At 37.8% G+C, this 24,133-nt stretch overlaps 9 protein-coding genes across 9 annotated transcripts; 5 read left to right on the top strand and 4 right to left on the bottom strand.

Moving 5' to 3' along the window:
* Positions 1 to 150: 150 nt before the first annotated feature.
* I206_103807 (uncharacterized protein) lies at positions 151 to 1,758 on the top strand (the record flags this gene model as incomplete). The annotated part of the gene is made up of 5 exons (XM_070202833.1): positions 151 to 250; positions 313 to 370; positions 420 to 883; positions 966 to 1,144; positions 1,231 to 1,758. 5 exons carry the CDS (start codon positions 151 to 153, stop codon positions 1,756 to 1,758), a joined length of 1,329 nt encoding a protein of 442 aa, XP_070058934.1.
* Positions 1,759 to 4,857: 3,099 nt separating this feature from the next.
* I206_103806 (guanine nucleotide-binding protein subunit alpha) lies at positions 4,858 to 6,851 on the bottom strand (the record flags this gene model as incomplete). Its single annotated transcript, XM_019159445.1, has 6 exons — positions 4,858 to 4,929; positions 5,010 to 5,122; positions 5,237 to 5,470; positions 5,553 to 5,892; positions 6,010 to 6,194; positions 6,539 to 6,851. The coding sequence occupies 6 exons, from the start codon at positions 6,849 to 6,851 to the stop codon at positions 4,858 to 4,860; spliced, it is 1,257 nt and encodes a 418-aa protein (XP_019007497.1).
* Positions 6,852 to 8,792: 1,941 nt separating this feature from the next.
* On the bottom strand, positions 8,793 to 9,391 carry I206_103805 (uncharacterized protein; the record flags this gene model as incomplete). The annotated part of the gene is made up of 2 exons (XM_019159444.1): positions 8,793 to 9,056; positions 9,143 to 9,391. 2 exons carry the CDS (start codon positions 9,389 to 9,391, stop codon positions 8,793 to 8,795), a joined length of 513 nt encoding a protein of 170 aa, XP_019007496.1.
* Positions 9,392 to 10,286: 895 nt separating this feature from the next.
* I206_103804 (uncharacterized protein) lies at positions 10,287 to 13,550 on the top strand (the record flags this gene model as incomplete). Its single annotated transcript, XM_019159443.1, has 11 exons — positions 10,287 to 10,386; positions 10,456 to 11,621; positions 11,685 to 11,827; positions 11,884 to 11,902; positions 11,963 to 12,101; positions 12,161 to 12,247; positions 12,315 to 12,386; positions 12,447 to 12,786; positions 12,853 to 12,902; positions 12,962 to 13,083; positions 13,152 to 13,550. The coding sequence occupies 11 exons, from the start codon at positions 10,287 to 10,289 to the stop codon at positions 13,548 to 13,550; spliced, it is 2,637 nt and encodes an 878-aa protein (XP_019007495.1).
* Positions 13,551 to 14,958: 1,408 nt separating this feature from the next.
* Positions 14,959 to 17,469, bottom strand: I206_103803 (uncharacterized protein; the record flags this gene model as incomplete). The annotated part of the gene is made up of 3 exons (XM_019159442.1): positions 14,959 to 17,022; positions 17,092 to 17,262; positions 17,344 to 17,469. 3 exons carry the CDS (start codon positions 17,467 to 17,469, stop codon positions 14,959 to 14,961), a joined length of 2,361 nt encoding a protein of 786 aa, XP_019007494.1.
* A 391-nt stretch (positions 17,470 to 17,860) lies between these two features.
* On the top strand, positions 17,861 to 19,483 carry I206_103802 (uncharacterized protein; the record flags this gene model as incomplete). Its single annotated transcript, XM_019159441.1, has 7 exons — positions 17,861 to 17,884; positions 17,964 to 17,984; positions 18,083 to 18,238; positions 18,298 to 18,419; positions 18,477 to 18,578; positions 18,675 to 19,070; positions 19,138 to 19,483. The coding sequence occupies 7 exons, from the start codon at positions 17,861 to 17,863 to the stop codon at positions 19,481 to 19,483; spliced, it is 1,167 nt and encodes a 388-aa protein (XP_019007493.1).
* Positions 19,484 to 19,849: 366 nt separating this feature from the next.
* I206_103801 (uncharacterized protein) lies at positions 19,850 to 20,898 on the top strand (the record flags this gene model as incomplete). Its single annotated transcript, XM_019159440.1, has 7 exons — positions 19,850 to 19,901; positions 19,970 to 20,012; positions 20,117 to 20,205; positions 20,277 to 20,309; positions 20,376 to 20,464; positions 20,563 to 20,724; positions 20,794 to 20,898. The coding sequence occupies 7 exons, from the start codon at positions 19,850 to 19,852 to the stop codon at positions 20,896 to 20,898; spliced, it is 573 nt and encodes a 190-aa protein (XP_019007492.1).
* A 463-nt stretch (positions 20,899 to 21,361) lies between these two features.
* I206_103800 (uncharacterized protein) lies at positions 21,362 to 22,296 on the top strand (the record flags this gene model as incomplete). Its single annotated transcript, XM_019159439.1, has 6 exons — positions 21,362 to 21,492; positions 21,589 to 21,594; positions 21,676 to 21,688; positions 21,766 to 21,882; positions 21,995 to 22,111; positions 22,204 to 22,296. 6 exons carry the CDS (start codon positions 21,362 to 21,364, stop codon positions 22,294 to 22,296), a joined length of 477 nt encoding a protein of 158 aa, XP_019007491.1.
* Positions 22,297 to 22,588: 292 nt separating this feature from the next.
* On the bottom strand, positions 22,589 to 23,307 carry I206_103799 (uncharacterized protein; the record flags this gene model as incomplete). Its single annotated transcript, XM_019159438.1, has 3 exons — positions 22,589 to 22,904; positions 23,012 to 23,166; positions 23,242 to 23,307. 3 exons carry the CDS (start codon positions 23,305 to 23,307, stop codon positions 22,589 to 22,591), a joined length of 537 nt encoding a protein of 178 aa, XP_019007490.1.
* Between the last annotated feature and the right edge of the window lie 826 nt (positions 23,308 to 24,133).

Raw genomic sequence — 24,133 nt, 5'->3', positions numbered from 1 at the left:
TTACTCTGAACGAAACGCGTATTTGGACTTATTGCTACGCATCTTCCTTTACTTGTAGATCGTCTTATCCAAACATCCGGGTCTGGCCTACGAACATGTATGTAACGATCCAACATTCAAGGAGGTGACGATCAACGACGCTTTGTCAAGATGACCCAGCACCCACCCAATATGTCAAATACTGGTCGGCCCCCAGTCCATCCGCATAGTTGGCGAGAAATCATCAACGGGTCGCTGGAGGAGAACTTTGGTGAATAAGCTACCTCTCCGCCTTGTGAAACGTCATTATGCTAAATATATCGTTCATCTTAGTGTCAATGGCTCTCGGCACATTCAACGAGCTCATCAAGATTAATTTCATTCCCACAATGTAAGAGTGTAACTTTTGTCTTGCCTTTCGATAAATGCTGAACAACTAGGAGTAGAGAACATATCCAGCTTCTTCTCTACCTGACAACCGGCCCAGTTGACCGCGCGATATCCAAAAGAGCTCTCAACATTCTGCATAAATTATTGTCCCTGCATCAACCTTCGTCTATTTCTCAAGCTTTACCTTTTCATCCATCCGCATCGAAAAGTAAAGAAGATACTCCTGTATGGTTACAATGGGATTATAAGCGATCTGATTTACATAAGTCGGTATGGAAGAGGATGAAAGAATGCTTAGACGAAGGTATATGGGCTTTACTCTGGGAATACAGAGCTAAGGATGCCACTGATATTAAGAAACGGAAGCATCGTGGGGATATTGATGACGATACGGGCGATTATGAGGAAGAGGGAGACCGCAAAAGGAAGGTTAGCGAGAATGGTTGGAATCTCTTAGGATGGTTAATAGAGTTTTGGGAGAAGGATAAACTCGAAAATTCAGCAGGTCAAATTGGTAAAGCTTTCATATATACCTTTCAAGGTATTATATCATTTGAACGATTACTCATTCTTGATGATCGGTCCCTGCCGGATAGGATATTCTCCCTTGTTCATGAAACAGCTCCCGAGACCGTTCGACAGAAGTGGTCAATTACCCCGAAATGATGCTTCGGTTCCGCTATTCATCCTCAAAAGCGCTTGTACCTTCACCGGGTTAGGCTCATCCGAAACACGAGATAGTCGTATAGCTTTGGCGGTGAAATTGCTATCTCTGGTTAATATCAATTTGTTTTCGTTCCCCATGCGTTCGGTCGGTTCACTGCAACCATGATGCTTTTTTGCTGATAATCCCACTTGCAGGTAATAGACGCGACTAGTGGACCAATCCCACCTTTTCACCCCGAATCTTTATCTTCTTCAATACTGCACACTCTGCAATCCCACTCTACTAGTGATGTGCAACGCATTATCAAAGGGCTTGAAACATTAGGTCACTGGAGGGCATCGACTCATATCCTGACTCTACTAATAGAGAGTCTCGGTGCAACTCGAAATATGAAAATGCAAGATAGGAAAGCGAAACACCAATTTGAATACGATAGTCAATATAGATTAAATAGGCCTGATATCAGATATCTGCTTCAACAAATCTTGCTTACTTCATCGAAGGAGAACAACGAGCAAAGCAAAATTTGCATTTATAAAGTACAATTATTACGAATCATCACAACGCACCGATCTCAAATTGGTAATGAAGAGGAGATGAGAGAGATGCATCGTATACGCGATGACTCAAGATGGTGGGCCGACTTCGACAGGACGAACGAACTTGAGATGATAGATTTGAAGAGAGTACTCGAAAGTTGCATAAAGTCATTTATCATGTGATATCGTATCTGCCGGTCGCCCTGTTTCACGTGTACTGTTAATTGCACTCGAATAAAAACAGACGAGGTCAGCTTGGACATGCAATTCTGCCACAAAGCGATCGAGAAAATGACAACGTTGCCCCGTATTGAATGGCCAGCAAAACGCCTTTCTTTGGGTACCCCATTACTTCTTTCTGGGGAGAACACATACTTATCGTACATACGCTATTGATTCTCAAATTCAAATCATGCATGTACGTTGATTGTGAAGATTGTCGATTCTTATAAAAATCAAGATGGGAATAAAAAAAGAATTGAATGATCACGGACGGGCTCGAACCGCCGACAATTGCATGACTAATCCACCTGGTCCGAAGACTTCGGATAATATTAGTACAAGATTCTGAACCAACTGAAATACGCGACCATTGTTATGAATCACCCATTCAAGGTAAGATATATCGTGATCTCACTTATCATCGAAGCAGTATGGGCAAGGAGGTAAATTTGGGTGAGAGGGCATCCATTCAGATGAACATGTATCTCATCCAGATGAGTAGTGGAAAGGTGCTAATCTGGGAAATCATCCATCACATACGGCTTTGTGGATTTTTCTCACGTTCTTCTCCCATCTCAATTGACGTAGCTGCCACGAAAAGAGAAGGATCCTCTGATTCCATATGACGCGATACGCCGAGCCTGAAGTCGAGACACATACTCGTTCATACCCGGACAGGTCAAATGAAGCGCACCGCTTTCATTGCGAAGCAAAGGACGAACATGGTTTTAGTACCTATTAAGCAATATGGACAGCTTTAAGCGTTCAAACTTGGCTCTCCACTAGCTTCAGCTGATCGACCAACGTCATTGCACAGCTGACCTTGAGCACGTATATCATTAGACGCACAGGTATATGATTTACAGTGCAGTACAACGGAGAACCCCGGAACACACTGCCATCCACCTTCATCGTCGTTGAAAGTCGTCATTTGGAAGCGGACCCGAGTGACAGCCGACATATCTCCCCAGGATCTAGCAGGGGCAGCTACTTGGATTCCAAGACCTACTGAAAATTCCCAGTAACCGAGCAGCACGTGCAATGATCGTCAGAGTGTGGGTATACAATCATAGGTATTGCCTTCGATTGTACTGGCAGACTTCGTAGCAAAAGCTCTTAGAGAGCATGTACGTCTTGCTCGAGCGTCAGTAAATTCAGCAGGACCACCACAAGTCATCACACAACATATCCTTCTGTAGTCCTGCTAAGAAATGTTATACCACAAGCAACGACACTCACCGCCATGGCAGAATGCCTTATCGTAATAACTTCCAAGTGCAGCGGAAGACTAGACGCCTGTTATCGTGCCCATGCCAGCCAAGAAAGCGAGCTACACGAATCTTCCTTCACTGTGAATGTCTGAATCATGACCCTGCTCCACAGCCAAGTAGTGCTTGTTCTGGAGAATAGCGGACATTGAGAAATTTCACCAATATCAGTTTCCAGAACAGCCAAAGTCTCGATCTGAGGAAACTTCGTGTTGTTCTGGCAGAGACCCATTCCCTCCTCAAAGAATAGAAGCTTTCTCACGAAGGAAGAGCTGAGACTGGGGGACGTCCTCGCGCATGCATGACAGAGTCAGAAACAATGGGTAAAGGGAAGAAGGAAAAAAAACTAAACGTGATCACGGACGGGCTCGAACCGCCGACAATTGCATGACTAATCCACCTGGTCCGGAGACTTCGGATAATATTAGTACAAGATTCTGAACCAACTGAAATACGCGACCATCACGATGAAGCTAACTTTGGCTTAACTATATTCCGGACTAATCTGGATCTTCTCTTTTACATGCATGGGCTCCCTCTCCTGCTTTCTGAACTTAGTGTCGCAGGTCTGAGAGACAATAGATCGATCAGAGGCATAGAAGTCACGCAAATACATGTAGAGCAAGAGGAGTCCAAAAGATGGTAACTTAGGTGGTAAAGCTTTAACTCACTGATGTCTCTAATTGTCGTTCATTCAACAGCCACCTTAGAGACGCACTTCTGATACATTACTGAGCACAATTCTTAAAGTGTATTTAGAAGTACACTCAATTGTATGCATGCATGGAAGTTATTTTTGGTAAGTATTCACATGGTCAAAAGTGGCATCTGTGGCAATAAATCACGACTGAGTCAGGACTTATGTCCGCGCACTGTTGCGGTAAGTTGAGTAGAAAGCAAGAGGAATGCGAGCAGATCGAAAACCTGCACGAGAGCCAGAAGATCTGGTATTCCTTGAAATGTCAATGACTTGATTGTGGACGCTGCCAGATACTCTATATTGAAATTCAGGACCGAGCCCTGATATTTCTGTCTTCACACCATCGTGCATTGAGGGAAAAAGGCGACATGAAGTGGTACTGTGCTTTGGAAAAGCGATGTAGTCCATTTACTGATGTAAGATGGCTCCATAGTAACGCATGCGGTGTTCATGTCATGAATTCTGAATCCAAGCTTTTTCATGAATGTGCTTGAAGCGACAACCAATTCTATGGGCGAAAAGGCGATTGTTTAAGGCTGTAATTGTGTGAGATTGAGATAAGGGTCCTCGCGTCTAAGTCCACACAAGACGTTCTGAACATATACAAGTAGGCCATGCAGAAAATTATATAGAAAGGTATCAACTGTAATACAAAATTATATTCAACAGGGATGATTTGGCTACGAAGATCCCTACTGATTGCATGGAAAGCGAAATTGATAGCAGGAAACTTGATTGCTTCAGACATCATCGTCCGATTGATCCCGAATAACCAAGGTCGATTCACCATGGATCCAAGTCTTCTAGCGCTGACAATGATCCTTCTCTTGATACTCTAATGATTGGACGTCCGCTGATAGGCAAAATAAAACAAAAAGGGGAAAGACGAGTTTGATTGATAATTATCCAGTGCATTGGTCCATGACACAGATTGACAGTCGGTTAGGATTTATTGGGTTTCTGATACAAGGTTGAGATTTCGTGTGATTATTTTGGAAGCTTAATCCGCTATGTTCATGTTGAGGTTGTAGTCGTGATATGAGGATGAGCGAGATATCGCGCTGGCGGGACAAGGGATATAGGGAGAGCGAATTACAATATACCGGAATCACGTAAGGCGTTCTGCAGAATCGTTTCTTTGACCGCTGCAAATACTAGTCGAATCTAGGAGCCCGACACGTGAGCTCTTCCAGACGGGGACAAGATGTGCAGTCTGAGGTAGTGAGGGGTTTATGAGGACTCACGTTGGATGTGTCTGTTGCTTGTGTCAGATGAGGATAAACAGATAACCTTGCTCGATTTGTTTGAGTGAACCTCCATAGTATATACTTAGCAGCCTTGTTTATATCCGCACCACCTGTATGGGCGTTCGTACTCCAGGTATCAGCTCCATTCCTCATCGCCTTTTGGAGGCATCGAGGTCAAGCGATCGGGTCGGTAGACGGATCTTGACAATGATATTTCGACTCACCTGTATATTCGGGGAAGTATTGAACGAGTGGTATTTTTGGTAGTTTCTGTTTGAATAGATCTATCTTGTTCAAGAAGAGGATGACTGATGTTCTCAAGAACCATCTTGAATTGATGACTGATTCAAACAGTACCAAGGATTCTTGCATTCGATTTTGGCCGGATTCTTCCAGTAAGACTTGATCATACTCCGATAAAGCTACACAAAATATGATTGACGTAACGGCTTCGAAACCTATGGGTTCAGGAATTTAATTTCAGCAATGACTGACCGAGGATTCACAGAACAGCAAGTAGAGATTGATATTTTAACTCACAATGAATCCACTTTTTCCTTTCACTTCTCTGCCCACCGACATCGAACATGTGGATACTCAGTTGACCCATGTTGAACCTAGTCTCACTAATACCCGTGGTCTTTGTTCTCGCCCTTAGTACATCTGCTTCGTCCGGTATGTAATCGGCTGCTCCAATTTTTCGCAGATTTGCGAAAAAATAGGTTGCCGAATCCATCAAGTAGAATTCAGAGGATCTGTCCATGACAGAAGGAATCACCGGATCGTGCCAAAGAGAATCGACGTTATGTAGGACTTCTGTTGGCAAGACCGATAGTGGGTCGGCATCCATCCGATATTCAAGAATTCGATCAGCGTAAACCTGAGGTAAGCGTATTCAAATCAGCTTCCCCCTTCTGCATGCATCTGCAACTGCAACAGAAGCATGATGTCCACTTCTTCTGTCACGATATGGTCATTTCATTATGCGTCCACTCACTCTGTTGTTCGGCTCTTCTGGGTCGACCCCTATCTTCCTCATAGCCATGATCAAAGCCTGCGCAGAATCGAGCACATTCTTATGTACGATCTGCCGAAAACTGAGTAATTCTTCGCGACTGTAACCATTTTGATGGATGATCTTCATCTGCTTAACAATTGTGGATTTTCCTGATTCTCCCGAACCTGTGAAGCACATAACCAAACGTCAGCCATAGATGCGGTAGGCAACATTTGATTATTGGTCGTGAGTTGAGCGTTGGTAAGAGCTGATAGATTAGGAGATTCCCACACGCATACAGATGGAAACCCCTCTGGTAGTGGACTCCCAGCATGCATTACCTGCAGTGCAGCTATCGTGGTACGCATTGTGCAACGTGATAGATTCTCGTTATCGGTAGGTCGAGTATCATTCACCGTCTAATACAATTATCCCTAATACACCTGGGATATCTCCCGTTTCCGCCTTTTTCCAGCCACCCAGAATAGCGAAAAATTCCCCCAAGCCCGATCAAAAAATAGGAACTTACCCAATAGCAAGATCTTACATTCCCTTTTGAATTTCCTGGAGTCATCCTCTAATTGTCTATCAATTATATTACTCCTATTTCTATCATTCTTCGATTCTGGAGGGGCAGGTTCTGTAGCGGCTAAAGCGGCTGCTAGGCCTTGACCTGGTGTACCGTTCGTCGGTGTTGATTCGCGATTACTATTATTAGTCACTAGAGGTGATGATGAGGGATTGGACAGGTTAGTTTGAGGTGATTTGGTCGTTGTTGCTGGTACTTGTTTAGTTTCCGATGGGTGTTTGGGAGTTTCAGGCGTCGACATACAACCTCCCATCTTGGGCTAAAGCACTCTGCGTTTTCTTGTTCCGTATTGATCTTACTTGATAGATGTAGTGGTCCCTTCAACGATTCTCAATGTTAAGTACGATGTTAGACTGATGCAATTTCAGGTGAGAAGAAAATTCAAAAGTCAATGATTGATGACTTACGAGAGATGGCGTGACTCACCAAGAAGGACAACACGGGATATTCTACACTTCACTCCACTTAGAATTTATGTATAAACACTGAGTTGGGTTGGAGGTCGACTTCAGTATGCTTGTGGTCTATCTAGCTATTTATGATGATGTATGGAATGGAGTGTATATACGCATGTACGTATATATGTATATATGCAGTCGTTGAAATTGAGTGAATAATACAGAAATGGCCTTCTGATGAAAGGGGCGACAAGCCGGTAATATTTGTTAATAGTTGCCTGTGTGATGAGGGTTTGGTTCCTCCTTACTCACTGTATGTATTTTCCTTTCTATGGCTGAGGAAATTAGTATACAGCTTATTACCAAGTGATAATCCACCTGTCACCGCGCGTTGACTCTGCTGGTTACAGTTTACAGCGGGAATCCTTCTATAGGTTTGTTATTTTACCATTGAGGAAAGTTAGTTGCCCTTACCCTAACCCTACTACCAGGAACATAATACACTCTCACTTTAAGACATACGATATGACATATTAGGTCAAACCCTTCAGAGCTCACATCTGACGATCCTCTTGATGACCGAAGAAAACCCTGAACTCTAGGTTAATCTCTGACTTTTGAGAATCGGAAATCCTATCACTTGCATCCAGATGCGGTATAAAACCAGCTTGTTCATTTGCAGCTGGTTGCCATTAGACAGAAATTACTAAATTGAGTTTTAAGGATCGGCTCAGGGAAGTCGCAGAGACGCTTAGAGCAATCAGTCGAGCTGGCATGCCGTATTCAGGGTCTATCCTCAGAATGTCTAGATCACTTCGCAGCCCGCTTGACCGCGAAGAGAATGGAATCCTTCAACCAAAATAGACAATAATAATCCGACAACAATCGTAAAGATATCTTCGCGAATTGGGGACGATACAGCCAAGTAGGAAATACCCTAAATACCAGTACAGCGTGGGAAAGCCACCAGCATGCAAATATATTGTCGGTAGCACTATATAATTGTGTTGCGCGAAATTCTGCATCTATAGAGCAAAGCACGATGAATTTGCTCTTGATGTCGAGGACTGTAATCAATTAGGGTACCCAAGTCTGTCCTGCAGATATAGTGACCAATTCTTCGCATGTACCGGCTCGAAAGTCACCAAGGCAAGGACATCTAGTACCCGTCATGAGATTGACCAAAGCGTTTAGTGTATACGAATATATCCCTGAAACAGCTACATGGTTCAAAGTGAGCGATGTTACAGTTTCGAATTTTTGGCAGACTAACAACGGCTACAAAGTAGAATCTATACAAAAAGTTTGCGAGGCTAAACCAACAATGGTCGCGTATTTCAGTTGGTTCAGAATCTTGTACTAATATTATCCGAAGTCTCCGGACCAGGTGGATTAGTCATGCAATTGTCGGCGGTTCGAGCCCGTCCGTGATCATAACTTTTTTTGCAGTGTTGACAAAACAACTTACACCTATACTCCTGAGTATTGATGTATCAGGGACCACCGATCAATGAACTCTAGGCCTCGAACTCAATTCTGCATCGCAGCTTTGATTCCCGGACCGAATACAATTGCGCGAACCCCTAATCAATACGAATGTACAATGAATTCCCGTAGGTCTTGAAATATTCTTGGTTTGAATGCCTCGCCGATCCAACCGTATCGCGGTTGATTTAGGGCGGATGAAGGTCGGTGAATGCATGATGCTGATTCTGCATATTCAGTTGGTGACTAGTGATTGAGATACAGGTAGCTTTCTCCTCCTGATGCGAAACACTCTCGGATGACGAGCGCCCTCATACCCATCGATCAGTCTCCCTTTGACCTTTTAACGGCGCTTCTTCACCTCCTCTTCCACCTCCCCATTCTGGAACACCTTCTGGACGAGGTACTCTAACAGGTTCATAATCATCTTGAGATACAGGTATCATTGAAAATCTAGATTTACGTGGTTTTTTAGGTATCGAAGGTGTTGATGATGAAGAGGATGATGATGAATTCGCATCTAGAGCTGAGTCTGCTGGATCGAGAGTTGAGAGAGATGAAGGTACATTCAGTCGCTATGATATAAGATGTTCAATCAGTAAACTGTTCATGTCAGAGTATACAAATCTTAACTATTAATTCTGAATCACATTTAACTGACGTAATATTCTTCTTTCAAATCCACTTTCCTCCTATCACTTCTCATACCCAAACCTTCTTCTGCATTAACACTTTGTACTCTAGTTTGTTGATAATCATACCTTGTCTGAGTTACTGAACTCAAAGCAAATGACGAACATACTATAATACCTACGAAAGGTAATCCAAAAAGTACAAAAGGATGTTTGCGTATTTGAGTTAAAAATGTAGGTGTACTTTGATTCAACGATTTAGCGGTGAATGGAGGCATTACGGATTTGAACAAAGGTGGATAATCGTTCTTTACCAATAAAGATTAACAATTGAGCAGGTTTCGAGTGAAGATACTTAGCGACGGTGTCTTGGTCCAAATTGAGAGTGAGCTCATATATTCTTAATATAGGAGTGATGAAAGTATGGCATGATATTTGGCCAAGCAATAACAAAAGACCGGGAAATCTTGATTTGGTTTAACATTCCTCCACCAACATCTCTATTACGTAAAGTATCTCCCCGCACTGCATTTTTAGTACGAGTATATCAACGAAGGCTTGGCTTTAACAGTTTATATAATAATAATATCCTTGGCATCAACTTTTTATTCATCACCGTCATCATTATCATCGAGCATATGTAGTCTATATATCATATACTTATAACGACCATTGACGAATCTTGCCACTCTTTATTCAATGTATCAATATCACTAGACTACGACAGCAAATTATCAGAATCGCGTATAACCTAGACCTAGAGTACAATACGAACCAAACGACTTTCTTGACAACAGTACCGCTTTGACATTATTATTCATTATACAATACGCGACAGACGTATTCTTCACAAAATCAACTTTCATTTCATCGCTTTGATCCAGTCATTAAACATATAAAATAAAGTCACCGTCAACTATCGTTATTGCACAAATCACTATACGGCCCCAGTCCGGAACCGCTTTTGTACAACAACGCAAATTAGCCAGCTCCCGTCCTTTGTACACGACCTTTCACCCATTATTCGGTACCGTCCCTTGTCAACTGACAATTGATAACTCCACATCCTACGGCTTGTTCAAAACTTAACGATAATCTTACCGCCAAAAAGTTGGAATTTTACGAGGTACTACGTTGAAACGACAAAAGCTTGACCTCAATTATTAAGTTATGATGGGTCGCATAGGTGTGAACAACTCGCGGACGATTCCCATACGCCGAATACCTGTGCTCTTAGTCGTTCTGGCAATTACTTTGTTATCGTTGATAGAAGGTACGTTGAATATATATCATTCTAATCTGGTTCGCATGGTTAACAGTCTAACACGATGACCTCTTACAGCTCGTTCACCCCATCCACCGCCATTACGTCGACTGGCTCATCCTGAATCTTCCACACTCGAGATCCTTCCTAGGCGTTCGAGCTCGCTGAATCCACGACATATAACCCATCTTCCTCCGAATCCCTCATCCCTCAAACATTCCGATACCGTCATCTTAAAATTATCCTTACCTGAATTATTACCTTTTCAAGCCAACTTACTCCTCAAACCGACCCAACACCTCTTTCATCCAGATGCAAAAATTTCTTATGGAGATAATAGTCAGACAAATGCTTTAAAAGAGGACGATTGGAGATTGTTTACTGGGGAAGTGATTCATCCAAAATGGATCGAAAGGATAAAAACCTTAGAATCTTCCGGACATCAACTTGGACCTATGAACGATGCTGTATTGGGTTCGGCAAGCATAATGATTCATCATCCTGGAGATGGTGTTAGTGATCAAACGATATTTGAAGGGACTTTCACCTTGTACGGAATACGGTATAATGTTATGACCAGAGAACATTATCAACGAGTCAAAACATCGAATGATGTAGAGATTGAAAGTTTAGGCAGTAATCTGGTGGTGTTTAGAGATATAGATATGACACATCAAGTCAATTCCACTGAAGCTCTTTTCCCCCAAATCGGATCAAGCTGTTCTCACGATACTCTGCCATTCAATTCCCATCTGACCAACCCAATCCTGCAAGAAACTCCGAGTGGCCTATCTGGTGACTTCTATTTGTCGAATTTATTACCTTTTGGCTTGGGCAGGAGGGATGATACTGGAGGAATGTCATTGGGATCCAATTTTATCAATTCTATTGGATCGAATGTAGGTTGTCCCAAAGAGCAAAGAATAGTATATATGGGAGTAGCATTAGATTGTAATTATGTAGCAGCGTATCAAAATCCAGATGAAGCAAGAACTCAAGTTTTAAATAATTGGAATCAAATTTCAGCTTTATATAAATCAACTTTTAACATTTCATTGGGTATTATAGAACTTCAAGTTCGAAATATGACTTGTCCTTCAACTCCAATTTCAGGTGAAGAATGGAATGTACCTTGTAATAATAATTTAACTTTAGATGATAGATTAAGTAAATTTAGTGATTGGAGAGGAGCAAAAGGTAATGATGGTGCAGGACTTTGGCATTTAATGAGTGCATGTCCTACCGTAAGTTCAAGCATTCGATCTGCAATGACATTAGAATGTTGGCTAATAATTCATATTCTGTAGGATTCTGAAGTTGGTGTTGCGTGGCTTGGAACCCTTTGTCAAAATACAGCTACTCAACAATCCGGTCAAACTGTATCTGGGACTGGAATTAGTACAGCTTCCAAAACGGAATGGAGTTTAGTCGCGCATGAAATCGGTCACGGGTGAGTTGTTCAATTTTTTCCTGCATTCCACATTACTGAATCTTTCTTCTTTGCAGATTCGGTGCAATTCACGATGTGAGCTTGACGTTCGAGTGTAGAAAAAAAGGGAAGAAGCTGACTATGATGACAATACAGTGTACCTCAGGATGTTCTTTATCGGGATCATGTTGCCCGTCCACAAGTTCGTCTTGTGATGCAGGCGGTCAATACATCATGAATCCTACTACCTCAAGTAGCGAACAAACCTTTTCGCCCTGTACTTTGGGTAATATCTGTGAGCATTTGACAGCCTCTCAACTAAGGGGTATCGTTGCTTACTTGTTTGATTTGTAGGCTCTAATATCGGAGGCAGGACCCTGAACACCAACTGTATCACTAGTCCTGGTAGTAGAACTGTCATATCATTGCAACAGTGTGGAAGTAAGTGAAATTGATGCCATGCGATGATGTTGTGTTCCGTATTGACGATTTCTCTCTCTTTCTCCAGACGGGATAGTAGAAGAAGGAGAAGATTGTGATCCAGGAGGAAATTCCACTTCGGCTTGTTGCGATTCTTCTAGTGAGTCTCGTCGATTTTGCGCGAATATCATCAGGACTGACGATTATGTCTACGATTTAGCGTGCAAATTCCGAGAAGGAGCTGTATGTGACCCAGCAAATTCAGCATGTTGTACAACATCATGTCAATTGGCATCAGCAGGAACAGTTTGTAGATCAAGTATAGATGCTACTTGTGATTTTGAGGAAACGTGTACAGGAACAAATTCTACTTGTCCAGATGATAAAACTGCCGAAGATGGAAAATCATGTGGTTCAGATGGGCTTGCTTGTGCTTCAGGAAGATGTACAAGTTTAAATCAACAATGTCGTTCTGTTGGATCTTCAATGGGATTAACACAAGCTTGTGGTCAAAAAGATGATACGAGTTGTGTGGTAACTTGTAGAGATCCAAATGTGACGTGAGTCATTTTCAATCGTTAATACTTTGCAGGCTGTTCGCTGATGGTAACGATAATTCATCGCAGAAATCAATGTGTTGTTCTGCAAACTTCCCTCGTTGATGGATCACCATGTGGTAAGTTTCCAAGTGAAATTGGGTGATATTGGTCTGAAGTTGATCATTGATTCCTTTAGGATATGGCGGACACTGTTATAATCAAACTTGTAAATCAGGATCATGGCAAAGTACAGCTGCAGCATGGTATAAACAAAATCTACAAATTTCAATTCCAGTTACTATCGTTGTAGGCTTACTCGTGAGTTAGATTTTCATCCTATCAACACTGAAGTGCGACATGAATATTGATCGTAAATCCACGCATAGGTACTTGGTCTTCTATGGGCAATCGTTAAATGTACTTTTGGTTCATGTTGCGGTAGGAGAACTCATCAACCTTCTAATATCAAAAACAATGGTACGAGAGGATCATCATATGTTCCTGCTCCTACGGGACCTCCTCCGCCGATGTCACAATTACCTCCACCACCACCTCAAGCAATGTCTTTCCAAAGGCATAGCGACTCGATAGGATCTAATGATCCTTTAGTAGGAAGGGATAATGTGTCTGGTGGATATGGACAGAATAGTAATCCTTATGCTAATCAATATCAACCACAAGGAGGATATAATGGATTTCAACAACAGAGAAATCCAACAGGTTGGGTAGATGCTTCTACGTACAATGGACCTAATTATGGGTACCATGAAGCGTATGGAAGGTGATCAGATGTTTTATATTTCCATAGAATCGTTGGATCATGGAGACCTCATGTATCAGCGACAGGATTGAACTTGGTAACCGCAATGTAGAAATAGTTACGAGACAGAATGTAAAAGGATTTTTAATGATTTTTCATGTTTCGATGAAATATACCATGATTTATTACGATTTGTATGCAACTTAAGCTTTTTTCCTCCAACGCCATGTACAGCTGACAGAGATAGATATATGTAGATCGGCGGACTTAGTCGAGCGTATTGATGGCCGAAATGGATGATGACATGGTGCTACTGTATATCTGAATTACCGGAACAACAGAGAACAGGGGAAGCACCTTTACGGACCGAAATACTAACATAGTCTGAATTATGTTTGGCAGCCAGATACTCAATAAGCAAATTCCGAGTTGTACTGCCTAGGCATAATACACAAGCGCAGGTAGCAGACTCAAACACACGCTCCTAATGCAGGACTGTAATGTATGCAGGATGCAGTGCATCTGCGTCCCTTCTGAAATGCACCGTATGAGGCCTTTCTGTTCGCTGAAGATAAATCTCAGGACTTGGTGGTCTCGACACTTTGGCATCATCGGCTTGTGTGGTGGGTCTGGCTGAATCAATCGTACTTGTATCTTGCTTCCTTGAAGACATATTAAGATGCAAGAGCTGGCTGGAAAGCTACGTGCGAATACAGTGGGAGGGTTGACAATCCAAGATGATCTTGCGCTGGTAAACGCTGAGAAGACAGGATGGGAATGATTGAGTGAGTGCAGCATGTGAACTTGACAGGAATGCAGTTTGATTTTCAGGATCATATTGTACTATCCCCAACAACAATCTAGGTAACGGAATTAATGAAACCGAGGAGGTGCGACCAAGCGCACTAGGGGAAACATCAAATCTAGGGGTGCACACGCCTGCGTCACGGACGCCTGATTTGCCTCCCTATCGAAGCAATTCTTGAAGGACCCTGGACTTTACCTGATTGTCTTGTCGACATTCGGTATGGAAGGAGGACGAAAGAAGTCCGGCTTATCAATCGAACGAGTTCGATATGGTTGCAAGGCTGAGAACGTATATTAATATATGATGAAGCTCTGGTTGGCTGTTGTAGTGGGACAGAATACTGTGTTCCTCATGACTCATGATTATCAAGCATAGATTTGAAATGCCATGTCATGAGTCTCCTCCCATCGCGACTTACTTCGTCCACAAAGTTTTACGAGATCCAGTTTGCGACACTTTGCGGTAAGACTATGGTTCATCTTGGCGTTAAGCTAGATTGTCCTTCGCACATACAACAAAGAAGGCGTGCTTCGCCCAACGTTCTGTAAGTTGCTCGAGCGCATTTCTGTATTTTTGGGTTCTCTCCATATCGTGACAAGTTGCATAATGAATTTTACTCCTACCGCTAACCTTTTACAGCTTTTATAAAATCTATAATTTTCTTTTCATCTTTTTTATTATCAGTTTCAACACCTGAACTAACATCAACAGCAATTATACCATTTGATCCACCTCCACCTGATTGTTCAATAGCTTTTTTAACATTTTCAGAATTTAAACCACCTGCTAAAATAATTGGTAATTTAAAATAACCTTGTGAACCATTTTCACCTTTATTTATAATTGATTTTGAAATTTCCCATGGAAATGATTTACCTTGTCCACCTTTTCCAATTGTATCTAATAAAATGAAATTATTTTCACCTGGTCTACTAATTTCTTTATCTAGAGGTATTTCACCGTCTAAAGCGACTTTGAAAACTTTTATAATTGGTAAAGGTATAAATTTTGATAAACTAACAGGTTCTTCTCCATGTAATTGAATTAAATCAAATTCAATTTCATTTATTGCATTTAAAATTTCATTTAAAGATTGATTTTGAAAAACTCCAACTAATAATGGTTTTTTTCTTTTATTTAAATTTTTTGCATTAAATGTAAACCAAGGTTCATTATTATTTGTTATCTCATCATTTTCATTTTCTGTTTCTGTAATTAATGTTTGTTTTGAATTTAATCTAACTTGTTTAACTAATTTTGAAATATCTTTTGCGATTTGATAAGATATTTTTCTTTTTGCATTTGGTACCATTATAACACCTAATAAATCAGCTCCAGCTTTAATTGCAATTTCAGCATCTTCAATTGATCTAATTCCACAAATTTTAACCATTGGATTTTGTATTGAATTTAATTTAGGTTCTTTTAAACCTATTAAAGATCTTAAAAATTGTTTAGTATCTTTTGATCTCATTAAAGATTCTCCAACTAAAACTGCTCTAACACCTTCTTTAACGTATTTTTCAACATCTTCAGGTCCTGAAATTCCACTTAATGCACAAAGTATAACATTTCTTCCATTTAAAGCAGCATTAACTCTAGATGTTGTTGACATATCAACATTAAAATCGTGTAAATTTCTATTATTAACTCCAATTACTTTTGATCCTATATCTAAAGCTAATTGTAATTCTGTTGTATTATTAACTTCTACTAAAGGTTCCATTCCTATCGAAACTGAATAATCATATAATTCTTTAAGTTGATCAGGTTTAAGCATAGCAACAATGAGTAAAACTGTATCTGCTCCATATAATCTAGCTTCATCTATCATATATTTTGATAAAATAAAATCTTTTCTTAAAATTGCTGGTCGATCTGGTAAAGAATTTACAGCATTTCGTACAGCTAACATGTCAACTAATGATCCTTTAAACCATTTTGGTTCAGTCAATACTGATATAACTGATGCTCCTGCTAAAGCGTATTTTAATGCTTGAGCAGGTGCTGAAGCGTCTGGTGCAATATCCCCTTTAGATGGAGAAGCACGTTTGATTTCTGCCATAACTGCTGTATGAGGTGTATTATTGATTCGATCAACCAAAGATATTAACGAAGCGGAAGTATGAAGAGATAATGATGTTGAAATATTGGTAGGTGTAGTAGCTAATATTGAAGAAGTTTCTTCAACATCTAATAATCTTTGAGCATGTATTTTGTTGAGAATAGTAGGTAAAGATGGTGCTGATGATTTACTTGAAGAAGAAGAAGAAGAAGCAGGTTCAGCGGATCCATTGGTAATAAGAGATCCTGCTTTTTCCTGACTTGATGTACTTGATTCTGCTAAAGGATTAGGTTCAACTCCACACCAAGCATTTTCTCCACCCCATTTTCCACCTTTGAGTTTCAAAAAGTTTGCCATAAGTCCTTTCCCACCTTCACTTACACATGATTCAGGATGATATTGAACAGCTTCAACAGTAGCTTCTCTATGTCTAACACCCATAATTACTCCAGATTCTTGAGTTGTTGAAGTCACTTGTAAAATTGGTGGTAAAGTTAATAATTGTGCTGAAAGTGAATGATATCTAACCGAAGAAAGTAATGGTGGAAGATCGTGGAAAATACCAAGAGAATCATGTTGAACTAAAGAAAGTTTTCCATGTTTAATTTCTCCTGCATATGCGATCTAAGAAATGATTTATTAGATTTAACAACATTCCAATAATGATTTTCTTTTTGGAAAATATAAACTCACTTCTCCACCTAAAAGATCGACAATACATTCTAAACCCATACAAACACCTAATATTGGTAATTTACCAATACCCCATTTTATAGCATCTCTAGAAATTCCACTATCTGTACGTGGATGTCCTGGTCCAGGTGAAATCACTATACGTTCTAATTCTCCAGAATTGAATAACGTCTATATGTACGAGTGAAATCAATGAGTGAAAGGTTAGAAAGTTAGAAAACATGATAGTGCAAACAAGAAAGCAAAGCTTACCTCGATTTGATCTAAAGTGATTTTATCATTTCTCACAACTACCGGATTACCTCCCAATACAGCTATATCGGCATACACATTCCAAGTGAAAGAATCATAATTATCGATGAGAAGCGTTATACCCATATTGCACAACAGCTAGAGCAGGGGTAATTGGCACAAAGTGGTGGTAACCCAGTTGATATTCTCAGTGATATCTGAACTATAGCTTGAAAGCCAATGTATCTGGCTTGAGATTTCTCTTTTTTCGTAACAACAATATTAGATGAGTAGATGAATAATAATAATGTTTAAATCCATCTTTAACGTTCGGACATTCGCCGATGAGATGACTCGAATGATATCGATTGCAATTCTAAAACCACGTCATGTTATTCGGAAAAGTCTCGGATCATCCTTCCTTATCGCTATTAATTGGAGGTTTACGAGTAACCATTATAAGCAGCTGCATATTCATCTTGCTCAACAGAGGTTTATAGGAGAATCTGCTGCGCATCAGAGTAGTGTCATCCACAGCATGGAGAAGTACTCAAAATGGCGGGTGAGTGATTGTAGCAGCTAATTTTGACCAGAACACACATTGCTCCATGTATGATGACTGACATCTTCCTTCATTGCAGGACCCAGGAACGGGCATACAGGTGAGTCACTACGACCATATCATAGTCTCCTCACGATAAAGCCTAACCACAAGCAAGTAGAAACCTGAGAGCTGATATTCACCTTGCAATACATATAGCCTTTTCTACCCGTAACTGCTCCTAAAACCATCTCACCAATATTCATCGCCCTTTTAGGTCCTTTTGCTGTTCTTACATCTATCATACGAATATCGCTATTAGGGATAATATTCTTACTTCATCTGATTTTGGTAGAAGGAGTTTCGTTATTATTAGTATGTTTCTTATCGATCATATTTGCGAAGACATATGTTGACGAATTAAATTTTGGAAGATACCGATACCTCCTTTGCATCGATTAGTATCTTCCTCATTTACCGCTTTCACTTGTAGAGCAGCTTTAGCTTTTATGGGTTATTGGTGGATAACTACTGATACATATTCACCTAAACGAGGGTAAGCTTTTAATTTTATCTTGGAAATACTTTGTGGCTAATAAGGGGTAAAAAATAGGAAAAATGGAGTTTCTCAAATATCAAAAGTTCAACCCAAAAAAGGTGATCTTATAATAACTAATTGGACAAGTTATGTAGATGTACTATATCTCGCTTTCAGGTAAGTTAACTCTAATTAGCAGCTTCCAAGCTATCCAAAAGCTGCTGTCTTCTTCGCAAACTTTTAAATGAATTCGAGCTAATATTTGAAATTTAGATACAATCCAACTTTCATCATACCAATATTTTCACCAATTTTCCCAGAATCACATGAATTAAAAAGTAAAACAGGTCGACATACAGGAACAGGATCAGCTCAAATTAATATTTTATCAAATTCACCTCAACCAGAATGTATAGGTTATCAATCTATACCTTTAATTTCTCTTTTGATACGAACAGGTAATTTACCTTCAACAGAATTACCAGGTACAGCAAAATATTTTAAAACACTTAAAGAAGCTAGAAGAAAAGAAAATAAACCAATAGTTTTTTTCCCAGAAGGAACTACTTCAAATGGTAGATCTTTATTAAAATTTCCAGAAGGAATATTAGAAGAAAATGAATTTAGTGGTAAAGGTGATGATGGATTAATTTGGATAAAATACATTAGGTAAGTTAAATCAAATCTAATATACAAATGATGATTCACTAATTTTGATTTTTTCCAATTTTCAAAGGCATTCCCCTCCTACTCAATTCTCATCACCTGCACCATGTCCAATACCTAAACCAGGAAAACACATTTTATCATCATTATATACTCCAACACCAATTTCTAAACGTACAATGCATATTAGAACTTTACATCCTTCAGCATCTCCTTCTTCTCCTTCTTTCTTACCTTCGGAAATACTTAATAATGCTCCAGGTGGAATAGATTCAACTTTCAAAGATCCAAAAGCAGCATGGAGAGAAGCAATTGCGATTGTTTTAGCTGAAACAGGAAGGGTAAGGAGAACAAAAGGTATGGGATGGGTAGAGAAAGGACAATTTTTAGAATATTGGGAAAAGAGGAATAAATAATTTTTAGGGGAATTGTTCAATTTTTTTTATTATTCCACAAGAATGAATATCTTTGTTACTGAACATATATATCATGTATACCATTTTCAAGATTGTGGCCATTCGTTCCGCATTAAGAATGACTGTCAATGAGTTGAGCTCCTTTCATTTGTGAGATATGATATTATAATGTTTTCGCGATGATACATACAACCGTGCATTATTGGACCGTGCGCAAGGGTAATCATTTGCAAAAGGAACTTTGTTGTCTGATCTCACCATAAAATAAAATAATCTGACGTTTTCTCTTTTGAACAATTCCTTTCAAAAAGCGAAATCTTATTAACTCTCGTCTTGGAAGTTTAAGGTCTTGACTATTGATTTAAGATGATCACGTCCAAATACAAATTACCAAATCTTGATGAATACTTAGCTATAGGTAAATTGAACTGAAAGTGTTGTAACGTATTCGTCTAATATAGTTGATCTTTTCACTTTTGAACGTAGATTGCGAATTTGTAGGTTCTAAAAGAGGAAATGAATTAGCCAAGTGAGTAAATTATAAGAGAATTAAAATATCAAACTATAATTATTTTTGAGCGAAAAAAAAGCCAAAAGAAAAGTTTAGTGAATTGATAATTCTTTTTATCTAAGAGTTGGAATCGTAAATTATCAAGGATCAATAATATTTGAATCTTTCGTTTATGTAAATCCTAGAAACGTAATTGATTATCGAACTTCAAGTGAGTGATTTCTATTGCTATCGTTCGCTTAATGCAAATGTACTAATTAAATATTGTGTTTTTTTCATTAGAAAGCCGCATAAGAGCTAAAGATTTAGAAGGAGGTAAAAATCAAATTCATCAAAATCTTCATTAATGAAAGAAAAAGCTGAATAAAAATTAAAATTCAGCACCTACATATGAAAAAGTAATTATAATTATAAAGGATATATTAAAAAATAAAATTATAATAGGACATACATTATTCAATGATTTAAATGTAAGATTGTATTATATTGTAAACCTTCAACGGAAATTGTTTAATCAAAAATCAAATTCAAAGTTGAATTTTTAATATTTTCTTTCAATTTCAATTAGGTAATAGGTTATAAAATCTCTTATGATTCATTCAGAGATACAGCTTTATATATTCCTTTACGAAGAAAAGTTGGAATTAATAAAGAAGGTATATATCCAAGTTTAAGTAACCTTTCAAAAAAAAATTTAGGTATTGATATTCAACAAAATGAACATGATCCTGTAAGTATAATAATCATATATTTATTACATTTATTTTCCTTATTTTGATATGTCATAATGCAACTCTAGATTGAAGATGCTAGAAGTACAATGGCTATTTTCATGAAAGTTAGAGAAAATTATGAAATTGATTTAATTCAGAACAAAGATTGTATTTCAGGTATACCATCGTGAGTTAATTGTTATTGTTATTAAAATAACAAGACATATTGTTGATCATTTCGTCCCATGTTACATAGTGCATTTGAGACGTGTTTTTGGTAATTCATAGAAGTTATACGGTCTGAGTTTCATTTTTTTATACAATTGTAATAGTTCTGCTTGATATCTGTGCATAATACGAAAGGAGATTTGATACTTCTGAATCGTACGAGCAATGAAATTCAATCAGCTTGTATTTAATCATGAATATTCGACGAATGAGCATTAAAAAATCAGTAAAATTAATCAAAATGAAGTTTACTCGTAATTTACTCATATCCGCGTTTTCACGAAACAAGTATCGGTAACGTTATATTATCACTCATTGCTCATTGTATCATCCGATACTTTGTATTTTATATTTATTCCTACAAAATTCATTCTTATAAAACGATTCTTTTTCATCCATTCATTCATCCAATAATAACTGGGTAAAATGCTTCATCTTTCTAAAATTACTAGACAAGCTATTAGCTTTAAAAACTTTTCAACTTCAGCTATTATTAAACAAGAAGCAGTAGGTACAGTAGGTAATTTACCTACAAAAAGACCTGTTGGTGGATTTCGGTAAGTTTTTATATATATATGTATATGTATAATATGAATATGATGTACAATTTTTTTTTCAAGCTAATATAATTTAACTTTTTTTCTTTCTATTAGAGGAGGGTAAGTTTTTTGTTTTATTTCATTAATTAATTATTTTAATTGAAAAGACGATTTAATTTATTATTTAAATATATTTTTTAGTATTCTAGGTTTCGTAAGTTATTCATTTTTTATAAATACTTATAATTTATTCCAACTTACACATCTAATTACCATCCTCACACAAATTAGCTTTTCGGTTTTTCAATTTCATCAGGATTATCAATTTATTATCTTCAACAAGAGAATAAAATAGCTTCAGGATTATTATTAGCTAGTATAGAAGAATTACAACAAGGTACAGGTAAAGTGAGTTTTTATATTAATTAATTTAATACTTTTTTTCATTATTTCACATATATTATTAGTATCATACAATATATATATATATATATATAGCTAATTATTTTTATAATTTAAGATTTCATCACATCTTGAAAGATTACAATTTGTTGAAAATGAATTAAACTCTTTAAAAAATCAAAGTGCAATTAAAGATGATGTTTTAAAAGTTAGAGGTGAAATGAAAAAAGTATACGTTAGTTTTTTTTTTTAAATTAAATCATCTTCCAAAATCATCTGATCAAAAATTGTTCTTTTTACTAATTAAATATTCTATCAATTCAATAGGACGGTTTACATCTTGAACTTCTTGATTTAAGAGCACATGTTTGGGGAGTTGAACAAGATTTACAAAAAGTAGTTAAAACTGGTAAGCTTTAAATTATATCCCTTCTTTAATACTGAAGTGCTCATCAAGATTATTAATCTCATCCTACGTATCTTAGAATCAATTCGAATTTAAATCATGTTAGTTGAGAAATGTAATGGTCTATATACTGAATGGAAAACAGTATATAACGCAAATATTGCTCATTGTTTTTTTGCATGAATACAATATTATTAATACAACATGAATTACTTGTAATCTCTCACAAAAATATCAAATAGTCCATAAATTTCTAAACTAATGAACCGAAAATTAGATTATATCCAGATAATGAACCGTTATTTCCTACTTCCTACCTTTACCTCTAATTTTACCTTTACCTCTACCACTTATTTTCCTATTATTCGTTCCTCCTCCTCCTCCTCCTCCTCCTGCAAATAAAGTTTTTCTAATAACACCATCATCATCTTCTTCTTCTTGTTGTTCTCCTTTATTAGGTGATCTTAATATACCATCAGAAGGTGATGTATCAGGTCTTAAAGGAGAAGGTGAAGAAGGTCTAGAAGATTCTCTTGAATTAGTTTTAATTGAATTTTTATTGATTGAAGGTGATGTTTTAATAATTTGATTTGGTGGTAATGAATTTATAGGAAGCATATGTCTAATATATATAATTTAAAATTGGATTTTAATTAGTGTTTTTTTTTCAAAATACAAAAAAAATTGAACGAAAATTATATATTTATGTTCAATTTTAACTCAACTCACCCTCCAATTTGTCTACCAATTGCTTCTATACGTTGACGTTGTTCATCAGTTAATCCTTGTTCTGTTGATCCATAATTTCCATTACCTATTAAACCATCTGAAGAAATTATTGATTCTTCCCTTTGAGGTGCAAGTAAAGATGCATTTTCTCCACCCTATCTCCATGACAAATGAATTGAATTTAATGTTCTATTTCATTCTTATATGAAAAAAAAAAAACAATTACTTACATTTTCAACATCTTTAATTTTATCCTTACGAGGACCACAACAAGGTAAGAAGTCAAATAATCCCATGTATCGTATTTTATTTTTGTCGTATTGAGGATGAAGAGTTTGAGGTTGGTAGATTATTTTCGAATATCAATTATCTATTGATACTTGTTATGTTGGATGTTATGTTTTTATTCAGATGTTTGATTAGTTGTAAATATAATGAAAATGAAGCCAAACCAAAACAAGGATATCTTATATAATTAAATATGTTATGACTCATTGATGAGCATTACGTAACCTGATTCCTCTAAAAAAGTATCGGTGATTGCCGCTCAGTCAAGGTATATTTGAACATTACTAGTAACATTATAAATTTGATTTGACCCTCCCCCTTTTTGCCGACGCCTGGTGGTAAGACGTGATCAATTTAACCGCGCCGATTCACTCCGGAGCCAAAGTCTCACTTTTTGAGCTCCTCCTATGAACAATACTATATATATACACAGGACAAAAAATAATCGAAAATTCAGCCCTTCTGCCATTTTCCTCTCGTACTATATACCTATATTGATCACCACTGCATATCTCTCATTTAGCTACTCACAAGACTGATCTTTTACATCATCAGATTTATCTCAACTACAACTATAAGATCGGAATTCGGGGACTTTTTTCATAAAAAGCGCGTTTATTTAATGGATTATTCAGCCTAATCAACTACCCCGAAACCCCCCCGATTTGACTTCATTTGAAACTTATAACATATAAATCATCACAATCCTCATCAACATTGAATATACACAAATCTGGAAGTAATCTAGTAAACCACCCTCAATCTACAATCAAGTTGGTAAAGTAGAAGATTAAAAAAAAGTGATTCATAATTCGCTTAGATAGCAAAGTTTAA

Source organism: Kwoniella pini, chromosome 5 (assembly GCF_000512605.2).
Source record: "Kwoniella pini CBS 10737 chromosome 5, complete sequence".
NCBI classification, from domain to species: domain Eukaryota; kingdom Fungi; phylum Basidiomycota; class Tremellomycetes; order Tremellales; family Cryptococcaceae; genus Kwoniella; species Kwoniella pini.
Note: the sequence above shows the minus strand (reverse complement) of the source record. Positions and strands in the feature narration are given on the sequence as shown.